Genomic DNA, 18,331 nt, shown 5'->3' on the forward strand with positions numbered 1-18,331 from the left:
ACCAGAGACACCAATGTATAATTCTTCCCACTGTAATCCACTGCTCCAAAGAGTGCCTTGCAAATCCAGAATTAGAGGTGTATTGTCCATAATGCCTAGTTTAAGGACTCAGAAACTAAGATCATGATGACAAACTCCTAAGCACTTGTGGCCAGATCTGGGTTGGATGCCTACACTCCCTTGCTGCTTTGAACTGAGATTTCTCTCCCCTCCTGAAGCTCTGAGTGTCCATGGTGCTAATTTTGTGTGAGGACATATTTCTGAATGGAATTAAAAAGTGGCAGCAGTCCCCATGTCTGTGAGTCAGAGGGCATCTGGGTCAACACAGAAAAGATGCAGTGAGGTGAATATCTGTTTGCCTGACACCCAGGGCTAGCGTCTACCTCCCATCCCCAGAGGCTATATAATTCAGGTGGGATTAGAGGATCTTCATCATCCAGATAAGCACATGTAAACTGATTCTAGAAATTTTAAGGCCCAATAAACAGGGCAGGTCCAGGGCAGGACAGGCTCAGGTAGAAAAAGTTACCTCCCTGATATAGACTCAAAACTAATAATAATACTTTTCCTCCAACTTTTTTAATTGATAAGACTTAAGGCTATGTTGGCTTCTTCTATATCTTGGACATATCAGGACATCCCATCCAATACCAGATCAAGAATCTTTAGGACATAAAAAACTAAACAAGCCTCTGAACTTAACAGTAAACAGTGTGACTAGCTGTTCGCCTAAACTGAATTCTCTTCCATGTCAGACTTTTGTTTGAGAGATCACATTAAGATAAAGCATTCAGAAAGTTACAAACCAAGGTACAAGAGCCCAGGTGAGCCTTAAGGCCTGATACACTACTGTAGACAGCCTCACAACCCTGAAAGAGAGAAGAAGAAATAATGTGAAGATTATACCAAACCTCATCCTTCTCTTAGCAATCTGGCCGTTCACACTGACCAACCCTACATTTAGAGGAAGAAGCCCGATAAATTGTACTACAAACCAAACAGAAAAAAATTCACACACAAGCCACAAAAGGAAAAAGGAAAACCATGAAAAGGTATTTTTTTAAAAAAAGAAGAGCTTAAGATATTCCCTTCCCTGATACTTTTTCTCTGACTTTTAGAGAAACCGAAAATTGCATGGTTGGATTTTTTTTTTTTTTTTAATCTGCCTTCTTCAGTATAAATATGTCTCCTGTTTCTGGTAGATACCCTCCTTCCCAAAGTACTGCATATACAGCTGTGGTGGATTAAAGAAATAATGGAAATTCTCTGCCACTCTTCCCTGTAAGAAGAGGAGTCTATTCACCCTCCCTTTGAATCTGGGTTAACCCTGTGATTCCTTTGACCAATAGAATGCCATGGAAATATTGCTGAACAAATTCTGAAGCTAGGCCTGAGAGATCTACAGCTTTCATCTGCATGTTCTTGGAACACTCTAAGAAGTCAGTTGCCATGTACCCTGCTGGTAACCCACTACAACCTCATGGACAGAGAGGCCACGTGGAGAGCGAAGCTCCCAGCTCAATTAGCTGCACAGAAGCTATCTTGGACGTTCAGGTCCCATCTGAGCTTGCAGCTGAATACAACCCATGAGTGATCCCAGCTGACACCATGTTTAGCAGGAGAAGGCTCTCTGAGCCCTGACAGAATTACTGACTCACAGAATTCTGAACAAATAAAATAACTAATGTTTTAAGCCACTAAGGTTCAGATAACTTTGTCATGAAGGAATCAGTAACTGAGACAGAAGTTTGATAAACTTGATAAGCATTTACTGAAAAAATGAATGAGAAAGAACCACCTGGTTAGGGCACTGAATGCGATGATATTTCTTGATATCTGACTTCCATTTGTGTAGTACTTCCTGGCTGAAGGTAGGAAGCCCAGGGCGAGTATATTTTAACTACAAGACAAGAAATATTTTATTGGAGGAATCCAACTTCCAACCAAAATACCCCAAAAGGTTCATACCCAACTCTTTAGGTTATGTAATTCTGGAGTCTGACAAACATATTTTCATGTGCCAAAAATACTGTAGTATGTAAGACCCTTTAAATACAAATTTATCTGAAACTGGTAAGTATAACTGCTTTTTAATCTTAGAATAGTTTTGATTTTTAACAGAGGGCAGGAGAGGAGACTTTCAGATATAGCACTTCATCTACAGTTTTAAAAAGCTAGTGACAGAGCATTTACACAGTTAAAATACTCATTACGTAAAAGACAAAGATACAAATATGTACTGTAAAATATAGGTATACTCATAAATATGGTACATATATACACACATATATATACAACATATGCAACAGAAATATATGTAGATGGGGGGAAAGCTAGAAGGCTATACATCAAAATGTTAACAGTAGTCCTTTCTGGGTGGTAGAATTTTGAGTAGCTTTAGCGATTTTTCCCTGCTTATCTGCATTTCTCCTTTTTCTTCAAAGGTGTCATGTTAATTTTTGGTATTTAAAAAATTCAGGGGCACCTGGGTGGCTCAGTCAATTGAGCATCCGACTTCGGCTCAGGTCGTGATCTCGTGGTTTGTGAGTTCGAGCCCCGTATCAGGCTCTGTGCTGACAGCTCATCAGAGCCTGGAGCCTGCTTTGTATTCTGTCTCCCTTCTGTCTCCCTGTGCCCCTCCCCTGCTCATGCTCTGTCTCTATCTTCTCTCTCAAAAATAAACATTTAAAAAAAACTCAAACAGGGGCACCTGGGTGGCTCAGTCGGTTGGGCGGCCGACTTTGGCTCAGGTCATGATCTCGTGGTCCGTGAGTTCGAGCCCCGTGTCGGGCTCTGTGCTGACAGCTCAGAGCCTGGAGCCTGTTTCAGATTCTGTGTCTCGCTCTCTCTGACCCTCCCCCATTCATGCTCTGTCTCTCTCTGTCTCAAAACTAAATAAACGTTAAAAAAAAAAATTTAAAAAAACTCAAAAAAATTAAGGTTCAACCTAAAACAATGATGTGAAAGAACTTGGGGATGGAACACATGATTTTTACTTATACTGCCCAAGCAAAATTATTCCTCACACTTGCCTCCACATGCTTTGACCCAAGTTAGTCTCTCTCTCTTTTCTTTAGATTTATTTATTTATTTAGAGTCCAACGTGGGGCTCGAACTCACAACCCCAAGATCGAGTTACATGCTCCACCAATTGAGCCAGCCAGGTGCCCCTAAGTTCGTCTCTTCTTACAACTACTATAGTTTCCAGAAAAGAGACAGCTAGCACCTGTAGAGACAGTTCTTACAAAGTCCACCACAAGTAATAGCTGTATTTCCAGTGAGTAAACAATCCTCCTGCTTGGAAAATGGAAGTATCTGAAAAGAAGCTGATGCTCTTTCTGAGACAGAAAAACAGAACCAAAACCCAGAGGTAAGGGGAAATAAGGAAGGCAGCCTAAAGGAACTCTGCTAAATCTATAAGAGGAATCAGAGCACAGAGCTGGCTTTATTTATAAGCACCTCCTCTCTTCTGCAGCTAGGGTATACAGGTCCATCCAAAATCCTTTTATAGTGATGAGAATATTTGCATAAACTATTATATTCATATAATAAACTATCATGTTTACGCAGCTATAAAAAAAAGAAATGAGGATAATCTCTAAGAACACATATGGAGTGATTTCCAGGATACACTTTTAAGTGAAATAAAGCAAATTACAAAAGAGTATCTATGTGAGAAAGAAAAAGATGTAAGAAAATATGCATGTATCTGGTCATCTAGCCCATAAAAATACAGGAAGGACAAAGCAGAAACTGAGTGTGGTGGTCTCTGCAGGGAGCAGGGTGGGGACAGGATGGAAACAAAAGGGTATTCAGAATGGGAAAGCTGGGAAGAGGGCAGTGACCCTTCTATAAGATGACCTTTTGTATGGGGTCTGACTTTTGGAACTATGGTAATGTTTCACATACCCCCCAAGAGAAATGACTAGTTTCAATTAAACAGGATGTAGGGGAACTCAAAATGTAAAGAAAAGTAACACATGAACCTAAGGATTACAAATGAGAAGCATAATGAAGGGAGCGAGGGAGAAAGCCAATCTAAATAACCGTAAAATAATACTTTGAGGGACGCCTGGGTGGCTCAGTCAGTGGAGCATCTGACTTTGGCTCAGGTCGTGATCTCACAGTTCATGTTAGTGTGGAGCCTGCTTGGAATTCTCTTTCTCCCTCTCTCTCTGCCCCTCCCTCACTCTCTCTCTCTCTCCCTCTCTCAAAATAAATAGGTAAGTTAAAAAAAAAAAATAAAACAGTACTTTGACTATATACTGTAAGGCTGAAGATGAAAAGAACGACATACAAATATTCTTCTACAGCTAATAAACCTGTTTTTACAGGGGTATGGCTTAATAATTGTAAAACTACTTTATGTTATACTAGGACTAAGCAAATAAGTAAATATATTACAAACAGTGAGAGCTAGGTTTTCTTACTGTTAGAGAAAGGAGTTACAAATAAGCACAAAGGAAGGCAAGAATGAAACTTGTGGTGTTGGACTGGAAGTGAAGGTATCATGGCTTTAAATATGTATACAGACAGACATAAAAATGAACACAGAGTATGTGTTTTCATCTACGAGTAGACATACATATATATCCTAGTTCTAGCCACCAAGAGGGCCCAGAAGCAATGACACCCCAGCAGGAATGAGTACACCCAGCATTCAAATCTTGTTTTTTAAGTATATTCTCCAATAAAAGAAACCAGCATTCTTTAGAGAAATGGTTGATTCCAGGGCAGGGGAAGGGAATACACAAGATGACTCTACAGCACCTTATGTTGTCAAAGAGTACTCAAAAAAATGATAGAAGCATGTCAAAAAGGCACAGGTGCCCACTGCAAAGAGCTCTTGATGGCCAAATCTGGAACAATTTGAGCCAAAAAATGAATAATAATAATAATAGCACTGGATTATATACCTACAATAAAATATCCATGAGTCCATACTGATATAAATAGATTAAGAGAAAAAAAGGACGTATTTTCTCACAGAATTTCAATTAATAATTTATGGAAGAAGTAATGGAAACACAAACCATCATTAGGCAAACAACCATAATAATAACTGTTGCAGGCAAGAATCACTGACGGATGCTACAGCAAGTGGGCAGAGGTATGATAAGACACAGGGTAGTTGCACAGTGTCACTATCCCCACAAAATGTTGACAAATTACAAAGAGGAAAACTGTAATTTTGCCTTGGAGAAAACTGGACAATACACCCTAATCAAGTGATCAAAGTGATCACTGGTAAAAAAGACACATCAACATCATATACCTCCTAATATGGTACACTGAGAAAGGCAAACACTGCTTCAGTGGTAATCTTGACAAAAACATATAACTTTCAATCTAATCTTGAGCAAACACTAGACAAATCCATATTAGGGATATTCTACAAAACAACGAGCCTGTTCTCTTCAAAAGTGTCAAGAGCACAAAAGATCAATAAAGCCAGAAGGATGATAACAGATGGGAGGAGACTACGGAGACACAGTAAAGAGAATTAAATGTGAGATCTTGATGGGATCCTATGTTATTGGTTATGTAAGATGTTGGCATTAGGGGAAGCCAGGTAAAGAGCATATGGGAACTCTGTACTAATTTTGCAATGACTCGGTAATTCTAAAATTATTTCCAAATACAAAGATTTTTGAAAAAGGAATATAGGGGTGTCTCGGTGGCTCAGTCAGTTAAGCTTCTGACTCTTGATTTCAGCTCAGGTCATGGTCTCACGGTTTGTGAGTTCGAGCCCTGTGTTGGATTCTGTCTCTCCCTCTCTTTGCCCTTGCCCTGCTTATGTGCTCTCTCTCTCAAAATAAATGGAAACATTTAAAAGAAAGGAATATACATTTGTGAAACAAGAAAAAATATTTATTGGTCTCTGCCCTCAGTTCCTGCTAATACTCAGTCTCTGAACCTGGTTCCTGATAGAGAGTTCCTAAAACTTCTACTAATTTTCTGAGTAATACCAGTATTTGGACAGAGTTCATAAATCCCTTGGAATTTCCTGGGTGATTGGAGTATCTTTTGTTTTGATGAGGTAATACTCTGTGGGTTCCTCGGTGGGCTAGCCACTGGCAAAACCAAGCCTTGATTAGAAGCTTTGAACTTTCAGACACATTCCCCATTCTCTAGAGAGGGAAAGGGGCTAGGGATAGTTAATCAGTCATGCCTATGTGATAAAGCCTCTATAAAAATCCCAAAATTATGGGGTTCAGAGAGTATATATATGTGCCAAGAGGGTGATACACCTCCAACTCCACAGGGATAGGAGCTCCTATGCTGGGGACTCTTCTAGACCTCACTCTGTATTTCTTCATCTGGTTGTTCATCTGCAGATTTTATTATATCCTTTATAACAAACCAGTAAACACCTTGCCCTGAGTTCTGTGAGCCACGCTGGCAAATTACCGAAACCAAGGAGGGCAGCATGGGAACCCCAATTTTTAGCCCAGTCAGTCAGAAGTACAGATGACAACCTGGGACTTGTGACTGACACCTGAAATTGGAACAGTCCTGTGAGACTGACCCCTTAACTTGTGGACCTGACACTAACTCCAGGTAGATAGTGTCAGGACTGAATTAAATTGTAGGACACGCAGGTGGTGTTAGAAAATTAGTCTGTGTGGGAAAAACCCACACATCTGGTGTCAGAAGTGTTAAGTGTGTAGTAGGATGTGAGTAAAAGAAAACACAAGAGTTTTTCCTAGACCATATTGCTTGTATTTGCATTAAAAAACACTGGAAGGACACACAAGAAACCAGTAAGAATGGTTACCATGGATACAGGCTAGAACAAGGATGGGGTGAAACTGAGATATCTCAATGTTTATTATCATTTTGACTTCTGAACAAGAATATATTATCTATTCCAATTAAATTTTTAGTTTAAAACAAAACAAAATAATAATGCCTTTAACCTACACAATGTCAAACTATAAAACTGATGATTTTAGGAGGGTATCTGCTAGACAAGACTAGCAAACCTTATCAATCAGTTAACAAATATTTATGTCTAATTCCCTACCACCGATCAACACAGTGAAAGCAAATGGACTACACTATCATAAGATACATACCACTGTACAAAATTCACATTTAAACTGAATTTAGATAACCACATACTTTAGCCTGTGGCAGGAAAAAAGTAGCAACGAGTCTGAAACAAAAAAGGATGCTCTGATACTCAAGAACAGGATCCAACTCCTTGGACACCAGTAGGACTGATTTTTAGACCAAATAAAAGGTATCCACTTCCACGAATTGACATTGTCTTATAATATATGACATTCCCCTCATGAGTCAAAGCCCTAGGCCAAATCTAAACTATCTTTCTTGATACCATGGAGAGTAATAGGTCCTTAGCTCTAACCTTAATCTTTACTCGTATATCCTCCCAAGCCCTTCCCATGACTACCCCATAGTCATATACTCCTTATCTCCTCTTGGCCAAATAGGTTCCTCTGGTCTATGATCTATTTTAAACCAAAGGCTTCTAAGCTAGATTCTGTAACCCTGAGAAGTACACTTGGGGCCATGGAAGGAATGATAAAAGTATCAAGGAGAAGGCCAAGAAGGCAAAGTTTTGGGCTCACTACCCCTAGTTACATAGAGAAACTCCATTTTTAATTTTTTTTTTAATATTTATTTTTGAGAGAGAAAGAGACAGAGCATGAGCAGGGGAGGGGCAGAGAGAGAATGACACACAGAATCCGAAGCAGCTCCAAGCTCTGAGCTATCAGCAGATAGCCCAACATGGAACTCAAACTCACAAACTGCAAGATCATGACCTTGGCTGAAGTTGGACACTTACCCAGCTGAGCCACCTAGGCACCCCAGTGACTCTATTTTAAGTTATTCTACATATTGGTGTTTTATATAATTTTCATTTGGAAAAAAAGAGTGGGTGGGGAGAGGAGTTCTGTTGCTAGAAAAACAAACTGAAATCATTTATCTAAACTAAATATAAACTACTACATACAAATTAACAAAGTGGAAACAGAGACTAACAAAAGACTAACAAAAAACTAACAAAGTGGAAACAAAGACTAACAAAAAAAGACTAATCTGGGAATTCGGATTCCCTCCAGGAGCAGTTCAAAATTAAGAGGGTTCCTTAAGGAATTTCTGAAACAGACGGTCTCTCTAGGACCCATATGAATCCAAACACTGAAGCTGGATCAGACATACTCCATCTCTAAGGATTAAGAAGCAACATACTGATGAAGAAATTGTAGTTTATATACACAATGGAGTACTATGTGGCAATGAGAAAGAATGAAATATGGCCCTTTGTAGCAAGGTGGACGGAACTGGAGAGTGTTATGCTAAGTGAAATAAGCCATACAGAGAAAGACAGATACCATATGTTTTCACTCTTATGTGGATCCTGAGAAACTTAACAAGAACCCATGGGGAGGGGAAGGAAAAAAAAAAAAAAAAAAGAGAGAGGTTAGAGTGGGAGAGAGCCAAAGCATAAGAGACTCTTAAAAAATGAGAACAAACTGAGGGCTAATGGGGGGTGGGAGGGAGGGGAGGGTGGATGATGGGTATTGAAGAGGGCATCCTTTGGGATGCACTGGGTGTTGTATGGAAACCAATTTGACAATATTTTTCATATATTTTTAAAAAAATAAAATTAATTAATTAATTAATTAATTTTTAAAAAGCGGCAACATACTGTTTATCATGTACTCAAGTGCATTTACTTTTCCGTATGTACTAAGCACAACATCAGACATGGTTCAAAATTAACGCAAGTTTCTACTTTACCTTCCGATCATCAGGCACCAAATCCTGAAGCACCTTCCTCTTAGGCCATTCCTTGGCCAGTTCAGCAGAAGCCAGCTCCTGCAGGTGGTACACAGCTATCTTGGCAGAACGCCTCTGAACTCGACCCCCACTCTTTGGCTCCAGGCTCATCTCCTTTAAGCACTCTGGCTGTCCTGACTCTGGAAAGAATGAGATCTGCAAGAATGAGACATAGCAAAACACAGGCCTGAGAAGTGGCTTCCATCAAAGCCAATGATTAAGGGCTATCCTTCCTGCTCTAAGTATCAAAAGCTCTTCACTGGCTTGCTAACCACTAGCATAAAGCTCTACCACCTTCATGCGTATTTTGCTGATATAAAAAATTTCTTAGGGTGAAGTCTGTTCTATTTTAATAAGTAAAGGTCAAGACATAGCCGTGTGCAAAGACATGAACCTCAACCCATTCCTATCTCATACTACATATAAAAATTAACTCAAAATGAAATGTAAACCATGTAACTATAAAACTTCTAGAAGAAACAAAGGGAGGACATTTTTGTAATCCTGGGTGTAATGGTTTTTGATGTGTCACCCTGGCTAGGCTACAGTCATCAATTATTCAATTAAACGCTAATCTATGTGCTGCTGTGAAGGTACTTTGTAGATCTAATTAAAGTCCAGAATCAGTTGACTTTAAGTAAGAGAGGTGCGACAGAAGAAAAGGCAGGAGAGATTCAGAGTGTGAGAGAGACTCGATACTGCTGCTGACTTGAAGAGGAAGGGACCACAAGCCAGGGAACATAGATGGCCTTCAGAACCAGAGAACAACTCTCGGCCTATAGCAAGCAAGGAAATGAGGTCCTACAACTAACTGCATGGAACTCAAGTCTTAATTTTAACGAGCCTCAAAACAGATTCTCCCCTTGAGCCTCCAAAAAGGAACAGTCCTACTGACATTTTGATGCCAGCCTGGTGAGGTCCTACACAGGAGAGCCAGCTGAGCTGTGCTATCCCTGGACTTCGGGCCTAATACACTGAAACAATACAGTTGTGTTATTTAGGCCATTAATTCTGTGGTGATTTTTTTTTAATGTTTTATTTTCTGAGAGAGAGACAAGAGTGTGAGTGGGGAAGGGGCAGAGAGAGAGGAAGACACAGAATCAGAAGCAGGCTCCAGGCTCTGTGCTGACAGCTCAGATGCAGGGCTGGAACCCAAGAACTGTGAGATCATGACCTGAGCCAAAGTCAGACACTCAACCGACTGAGCCACCCAGGCCCCCTTGTGATTTTTTATAGCAGCAATAGAAAATTGGGTTGGGGGGGTGCCTGGGTGGCTCAGATCATGATCTCACAGTTCATGAGTTCAAGCCCCGTATCTGGCCCTGTGCTGACAGCTCAGAGCCTGGAGCTTGTTTCAGATTCTATGTCTCCCTCTCTCTCTCTCTCTGCCCCTCTGCCACTCACACTCTGTCTCTCTCAAAAATAAATAAAAACACTTTAAAAAAAAGAAAAGAAAAGAAAACTGGGTTGGGCAAAGAGATATTAGAAACAACAACAAAAAAAGCATTACCCATAAAAGGAAAAAATGATAAATCGAACTTAAGAACTATGCTCTTTGAAAAACACTATAGGGGTGCCTGGGTGTCTCAGTCAGTTGAGCATCTATCTGACTCTTGATATCAGCTCAGGTCATGATCTCACAGCTGTGAGATCAAGCCCCACATCAAGCTCCACACTAAGCAGAGCCTGCTTGGGCTTCTCTCTCTCCCTCTCCCCCTCCCTTGCTTGGGTGCTCTCTCTCCCTCTCAAGATAAATAAACTTATAAAAAAATTTAGAACACTGTAAATAAATGAAAAGACAAACTATAGACTGGGAGAAAATATTTGCAAAACATGTATCTGATGAAGGGCTTCTGTCCAAAATATATAAAAAACTCAGAATATTCTCAAAACTTCCTAGTAAGACAACAAAACTCCAATAATAAAGGATTTCAATGGCAACTTCAAAAAAGAAGACACTTCACTAACAACTGACATTGCCAATAAACAAATGAAAAGATGGTCAATGTCATTAGTCACTAGGGAGATGCAAATTTAAACTTCAGTGAAATACCACTGCATACCTAATAGAATGGACTAAGGAAAAAATGAAATTAACAATAGCAAATCCTAACAAGGATACAAAGCAACTGGAATCCTCATATTTTATTAGTGAGAATGCAAAATGGTATAGCCACTCTGAAAAAGAGTTTGGCAGTTTCTCATAAAGTTAAACATACATTTATCATATGACCTAGCTATCCCATTCCTAAGTATTTACCCAAGAGAAATTAAAATTTATTTTCACACAAAAGCCTTTTATGTGAATGTTTATAGTAACTTTATTCATAATTGCCAAAATATGGGAACAACCCAAATGTTCTTCAACTGATGAATGGATAAAGAAACTGTGAAACATCCATACAATGGAATCCTAGACAGAAATAAAAAGAAATAAATTAATGATACATGCAACACATGGATGAGTCTCAAATGTATTATGCTAAGTGAAAGAAGCCAGACTCAAAAGGAAGGCTACATATTGTATGACTCCATTTATAGGACATTGTGAAAAAAGCAAAACTATAGGGACAGAAAATAAATCAGTGGTCAAATCGTTCTATATCTTGATTGTGGTGGTGACTACATGACTATGTATTTGTCAAAACTCGTAACTGCACACTAAAAAGGGTGAATATTGGGGCGCCTAGGTGGCTCAGGCGGTTAAGCGTCCAACCTCGGCTCAAGTCATGATCTCACGGTTCGTCAGTTTGAGCCCCGCATCAGGCTCTGTGCTGACAGCTCAGAGCCTGGAGCCTGCTTCGGATTCTGTGCCTCCTTCTCTCTCTCCGCCCACCCCCCCATACTGTCTTCGCTCTCAAAAAATAAACATTAAAAAAAATAAAAAGTTAAAAAATTAAAAGGGTGAACATTAATTATCATATGTAAATTATACCTTGAAACTGAATTCTAAAAAGAAACATGAGGTGGGGGAAGCCTAGAAATGTAATCAAGGGGGAAAAAATCAAGACAAAAAAATTGGAATGGAAGAACCAGCCGGACAGAAATTTCCACAAAATTTCTAGCTAAATCGGAATGCCTTAAGCTTTAAAAGTGTAATAATGAGTTTACTTCTGCACAGATTACACGCTGAACTTTGATTTCTCTAACCTAATTATGTTCAAAAGGCAGAAATAAGAGAACCAAGGAAAAATAAGGAAAGGAAAACAAAAGCATTCAAAGATTAAAAGGGGATACAAATAAGGAACAGTGGATGTATGGGAAGATGTCGGAGTAAGGAGTCCCCAAAAAACAGATCCCCAAACAGGGTCTGGAAAGTAATCAGTACTCACAGGCCCATGCTCTGACCTCAGGTGATACGCAAGTCCAGCCTTCGATTTATATGGCTTTCCACAGTGGTGACATTTCAGGGTCATCTCCTCCAGCTCTGCAGCCCCTTTGCCACATTTTCTGACATGGTACAGATATCCCATGATGCTGGTGAAGCTACTAGAGCAACTCTGAACACAGGAGAAAGGCCTGAACTATAATCTTACATCTTTTGACATGATTTCTCAATTTCTCAACAGCCACAAAGCATTCAACCACCACCTCACGTAAATAGATCCTCTGGTATCACTAGACCCTCTCCAACACTTCCCGTTGGCACAACCTTTCCTTGGCCCTTGTGCCTGGCCGAACGCCTGTCCTGTCCACCACCAACCGTGACAGTCAATCAGTTTAGTTGGCATTCAGTAAACTGGATCTGTGTGTCTCCCCTGTGGCAGAGCTTCCTCTCTGGTCTGTGACTCGACTCCACCCCAGTATCATACACCCAGCAATGGCAAAGCTCTTCACAGTGAGAATACTAAGATCCTTTTCATCACACTAAAAAAGGATGGTAAAGAAACTCCTTTGAACAAAGGGAAAGAGAGGGGAAATAAGTTTATGGAGATGAGAAAGAAAATAAAGAACTACTAATGAATTCAAAACAGCTGGAAAAGCAGGAGCCACTCTTACGCTGTATGATGACACAGAACCAGGTCTACAAGAGAGAAGAAATGGAACAAAATAACAGAAAGACATTGATTCAAGACTCCAGGCAAAAGGAGACACTGTCCCTGGGCTCTTACCTCGCGCATGCACCTGAGCTTTCCCAGTCTCTTTAAAACTGTTCGGAGCCGTTCTCTCTCACTTGGTTCGTCTATTTCATCTCCAGCCTTCAAAATGGGCTAGAAAGCAAGACAAGCAAACAAGCAGATGATTCATGGAAAAGACAGATACAGAAAAAAATTGTATCATAGGAGAATCAAGGACTGGACTAGCACCTAAGCCGATGCCCATGAAGCTTAGTTATCTGACTCCTGGCTTTCTCCATCTTCTCCTAGACAGACAAGGAAGCAAATGTAATGCAAATAAGAGCTCAGAGCCTCTATCTTCCAGGAGACGAACCTTTGGGGCTAACCTAAACACACAAATACCCACCGCAAAGGTTTCATGTGCATGACTCTTCTATCAAAATGTATTCTTACTCACACCCCTATAAAGCCCCAGAGCCTTAGACACCTCCACTGGGTTATCAGCACTCATCTAAGTAAAGACATCCAAACACACACAGGCTCATACAGGACAGAAGATACTCTTACCAAGCTATTATGATTTGCCATCACGTGATACTTCATCCCTGCCAGTGAACGAAGTTGTTTCCCACAATGATGACAAGTAAACATTTCCTACAGGAAGAAATACTGCTCAGTGTCAGGTTGTTCAACAGAGAAACAGAATGTAACAAAGTCCTACCCGGATGCTCTCGTCTGTGTCTCCTTTATTTCCAAACCCAAAGAATCTCAAAACCCCACAACCTCAGTGTCACATCCTCAAGGGTAAAGAAGTAAAAGTAACTCATTTTTAAAGGAATAAGAATTACCATTTACTGAGCGCCAACATTTGCCGAGTAATGGGGTGGGCACTCAGCATGTATTCTTTCTTATCGCCTCAGGGACTACATAAAATTATTTGTATAATTTGTAATATAAATGAGAAAACCAAGGTCCACACATAAAAAGCTAAATGACACAACCAATAAGTGGCTAAATGAAGATTCAAACCCAAGTCTGTCAGACTCTAAAGCCTCTGTTTTCCTTGTAACACAATGCTGCTGCTTCTCCACAGTAATCAGCACACTGACACAGCGATAGTTGTCTGAGGTATGGGAAAAGGTCATAACCCTTATGAAACGCCACAAAATCTCTAACCTGTTTGCAGGTCTCCATGTGTTTCTTTAAGCCCTCTATGGTCTTCCTCCCCACCGCCTGGCAGGTAGGACAGGAGACACTGCCTTTATCCACAATTTCTAGGTACCATTGTTCCTCCAAACTGCCTACAAAGCAGAGAAAGAAACACTTCATAATTTGCAGAATTCTCTAGAAACAGAAAACGTATTCCTGGAATTTAGTAAAAGTATCATTTTTTTTTCCTTCCTGGGGAAAAGACTCTTTCTAGAAGTAATTTTTTTTCAGACAATGAGGAGTTTCTGATACTCCTACTCAGTCCTCCACGACCAAAACCATCTGAGAACCATTCAAAAGCCCAGCAGCTTAAAGAACTGGGCAACATTTTTTTTCTAGCTTTACTGAGGTATAACCAACAATGGGGCAACATTTTCACAGCAGCATATAATAATGGGATACTTAGATATATAACAGCCAATTTCCTGTTTCCTGTGTGTCTGAGATGTTCTTAAATGTTTTTATCCCCATTTAGTCTCCATGAAAATTCTGACTACCTTCATTATCCCTATTTAGAGACAAGGTAACTGAAGCCTGCAGAAGTTAACTAGATGAAGGCAGACCAGAAAATAAGTTAAGAGCCAAAACTTAAAGGCGGGTCTGACTGGCCTCCAAACCCACACCCTTAATAACTGCCTCCTTAAAGAACCTCTTTATAACATCACTCCTTGACCAACAACAACAACAACAAAAAACAGAGTGCAAGACCTTGATACCCCAAAGCTTCCAACAGAAAACATACCTGCTGCGTAAGCTGGTGGTTCCTTCCGAATACGACGAGCCTGGGATTTAGGATTAGGTTGAGTTTTAGGCCGTTGCTTCCGCCCTGACACAAGACAGAAACTTGAAGCCCAACATATCACCTTTGCTATCCAATCTGTTACTATCAAAATTTCCTCCCATCTTCTCAACACCCTATGTCCCACTCCCTCAACCAACCGTCTCCCTTAAGTTATGACAGGGTCCCTCTCTCTCTGCCCCTCCCCCATTTGTGCTCTATCTCTGTCTCTCAAAAATGAATAAATGTAAAAACAAAATTTTTTTAAAAGTGCTCGCTTCGGCAGCACATATAAGCATTCCATATTTTAAAAAAATAAAATAAAAATAATAGGGGCGCCTGGGTGGCTCAGTCAGTTAAGCATCCGACTTCGGCTCAGGTCATGATCTCGCAGTTCGTGGGTTCAAGCCCCACATTGGGCTCTGTGCTGATAGCTCGGAGCCTGGAGCCTGCTTCGGATTCTGTGTCTCCTTCTCTCTCTGCCCCTCCCCCATTTGTGCTCTGTCTCTCTCTGTCTCTCAAAAATGAGTAAATGTGAAAAAAAAAAAGTTATGACAGGAAAAAAACAAAAAAGTCAGGTAGGATGAAAGCCATTCCTCGCCAAAAAATCAAAGGGTTCAGCAGTGCTCCAAGGGCCAAAACCTCAGGTCTCTCTCCCTTTTACCCCTGAAGAATAAAGCCAAGGTACCCAAGGGAAAAGAATTAGCAAAGTTACTCCCTCACCATAAAGCTTATGCTTCTTCTGAGGAAATTCTCGATAGTCTTCATCTTCTTCCTGCCTGGGTTTCCTTTTTCCTTTGGTTGATACTCCACCTGACCCTGAAATACCACACAAAAACAAACAAACAAAACCCTCAGTATGGCTTACAAGTGAACATACTGGCCAGCCTTCAAAATATCACTCACCAAAAAAAAAAAAAAAAAAAAAAAAAAAACACCACACTCACAAGGTCATCACAGGAGAGATCATCAGCAAACACAAGCCCCACAGAAGTGTCTGTGACAGTTTTAGGGAAGTTGGTAAAACGTCACTAACTCATTCGACCTCCCCATTTCATTTTTTTACTGTTCTCCATCCCAACTGATCAATTGTTCCCCATGAATAATAAAGGCCTCTAAACGTCAACAGAGGATGAAATTGGTATAATGGGAAAGAAGTTCAAATCATTTGAAGAGGAAAGGCTGATACCGTATAACCTAGAGGAGTAAGAATTTCACTCTAAAATAAAAGGACAGTTGGGAATGCAGGCTGGTGCAGCCACTCTGGAAAACAGTATGGAGGTTCCTCAAAAAACTAAAAATAGAACTACCCTACGACCCAGCAATTGCACTACTAGGCATTTATCCAAGGGATACAGGTGTGCTGTTTCAAAGGGGCACATGCACCCCACTGTTTATAGCAGCACTATCAACAATAGCCAAAGTATGGAAAGAGCCCAAATGTCCATCGATGGATGAATGGATAAAGAAGATGTGGTATATATATACAATGGAGTTTTACTTGGCAATCAAAAAGAATGAAATCTTGCCATTTGCAACTACGTGGATGGAACTGGAGGGTGTTATGCTAAGTGAAATTAGTCAAAGAAAGACAAAAATCATATGACTTCACTCATATGAGGACTTTAAGAGACAAAACAGATAAACATAAGGGAAGGAAAGCAAAATAATATAAAAACAGGGAGGGGGACAAAACAGAAGAGACTCATAAATATGGAGAACAAACTGAGGGTTACTGGAGGGGTGGTGGGAGGGGGGATGGGCTAAATGGATAAGGGGCACTAAGGAATCTACTCCTGAAATCAGTGTTGCACTATATACTAACTAATTTGGATGTAAATTAAAAAAATAATAAACTAAAAAAATAAAATAAAAGGACAGTTCACAAAGCTTAACAGTGTGTGACAGCCTAACACAGATGTGAGAAACATATGTGATGCTTAATACTTTTAAGAACCATTTACAACAGCTACCTAGAGAATGCTCTGTCTTTGAAATAAAGCAGAGATACTGGTACCTTCAACACGCGAAGCAGCAGCTGCCTTGACCCTTCTCATCTTCATCCAGTAGGTAGACTTTCGGAAGGATGCTGGAAAATCACTCACTGGCTCACATGAAGAAGCAGACGACGAGCCGCTTAAGGAGTCATCGTGAGGAATAGTGTACTGGAAACTATTATCCTTTATGGAGCACTGGGTCCTGCTATTAATATGACACAAATATATATACCATAAGAGTAAAGTTCCTATTATTTTATATCATAAGAAGTTGGTAACCGATGCAAAACCTAAGAAGCCTGATAATAAAAACAGGATTAGGTTGTAATCTAACAATTACAATGGTTGACCAAAGGCAACATATAAAATTATTATTATACTTTATTGTGATAAGAGAAAGCAGCACACATTAGTGCTCACTCTGCAGTCCAAGTAGGCATTCTTTCCTAGATCGATCCAAGAAAAGAAAGTAGTCTAAGTAATAGGTTGTTCTACGACCCTTCAGAAGATCCCATGGATCTGTAACCAGGCACCTCTATTTCTCTGAGAGAGGGACAGTAACTAAACAGTACCCCTGAGAATAAAGAAGGAAAAAAACAGTTTGTAGGGCTCTAGTCTGCTCCATCTTCCCTCTCCCTTAGCCTCCTCCCTAAACCTGGTGTCAGGGCTGTCCTGTCTTATTTAGGCAATATGATTCTTAGTTCCCACAGTTAAAGGAAGGGTGCTGTCTTGTCTGAGGTAAGCTGGCCAGACAAGTCTGATACACAGCTGGATCCAAATTCCCAAATTTAAGACCAGTCACTATGTAGTTAACAAACATGACTGAGTAATTACAAAGTTATCTTCTAGGAGGCTCAGAATGCACAGAGGAGCAGCAGTTCTCAAAAGTGTGGTCCAAGAACCTCTGAGACATCCTTTTCCAGCTAAAGATCTGTGTGAGGCATGTGTTAGGCTTATGGTTCAGAAAGATCACTCTGGATGCTATACATTAGATGACCCATGGAGGAAAAGTGAATAAAGGGAGAAGAGGTAGCAGTTTATTGTAATAGATAGATAAGAGATGATAAGGACTTGAACTAAGGTCTTGTAGTAGACGTAAATTGGCAGATTCAATATAATACTTTAAATGTTTACTTATTTATTTCGAAAGAGAGAGTGTGCACATAGGCACAAAAGCCGTCCTGAGAGAGAGGGGGAGAGAAAGAATCCCAAGCAGGTGCGCTGTCAGCACAGAGACCGATGTGGGGCTCAATCTCATGAACTGTGAGATCATGACCTCAGCCAAAATCAAGAGTTGGCCGCTTAACCTACTAAGCCACCCAGGTGCCCCTAGGTGACCATTCTTAAGAAATATGTAAGTAAAATGTGATACATGTCTACTATGGAATACTATGTAGTTGTTAGAAGCAATAAACCATTTCTACACATAGAGACATGAACATAACCAAAAAGCATACTGTTGAATGACAGAAGAAACA

General features: G+C 40.2%; 1 protein-coding gene across 2 annotated transcripts in view; it reads right to left on the reverse strand.

The window, feature by feature from the left end:
• Positions 1-18,331, reverse strand: part of ZNF512 (zinc finger protein 512) — a 33,523-nt gene that overhangs the window by 6,403 nt on the left and 8,789 nt on the right. Inside the window, exons 3-12 of one of the 2 annotated variants that reach the window (XM_043604257.1) lie at positions 16,874-17,058; positions 15,580-15,675; positions 14,821-14,904; positions 14,046-14,170; positions 13,437-13,523; positions 12,924-13,022; positions 12,144-12,311; positions 8,773-8,967; positions 1,799-1,900; positions 807-869 (exon numbers count right to left, since the gene is read on the reverse strand). In XM_043604257.1, coding sequence (XP_043460192.1) covers positions 807-869; positions 1,799-1,900; positions 8,773-8,967; positions 12,144-12,311; positions 12,924-13,022; positions 13,437-13,523; positions 14,046-14,170; positions 14,821-14,904; positions 15,580-15,675; positions 16,874-17,058 — 1,204 coding nt within the window. The remainder of the gene's footprint in view (positions 1-806; positions 870-1,798; positions 1,901-8,772; positions 8,968-12,143; positions 12,312-12,923; positions 13,023-13,436; positions 13,524-14,045; positions 14,171-14,820; positions 14,905-15,579; positions 15,676-16,873; positions 17,059-18,331) is intronic. The other variant, XM_043604258.1, reaches the window with a different exon arrangement.

The sequence above is a fragment of the Prionailurus bengalensis genome, chromosome A3 (assembly GCF_016509475.1).
Source record: "Prionailurus bengalensis isolate Pbe53 chromosome A3, Fcat_Pben_1.1_paternal_pri, whole genome shotgun sequence".
NCBI classification, from domain to species: domain Eukaryota; kingdom Metazoa; phylum Chordata; class Mammalia; order Carnivora; family Felidae; genus Prionailurus; species Prionailurus bengalensis.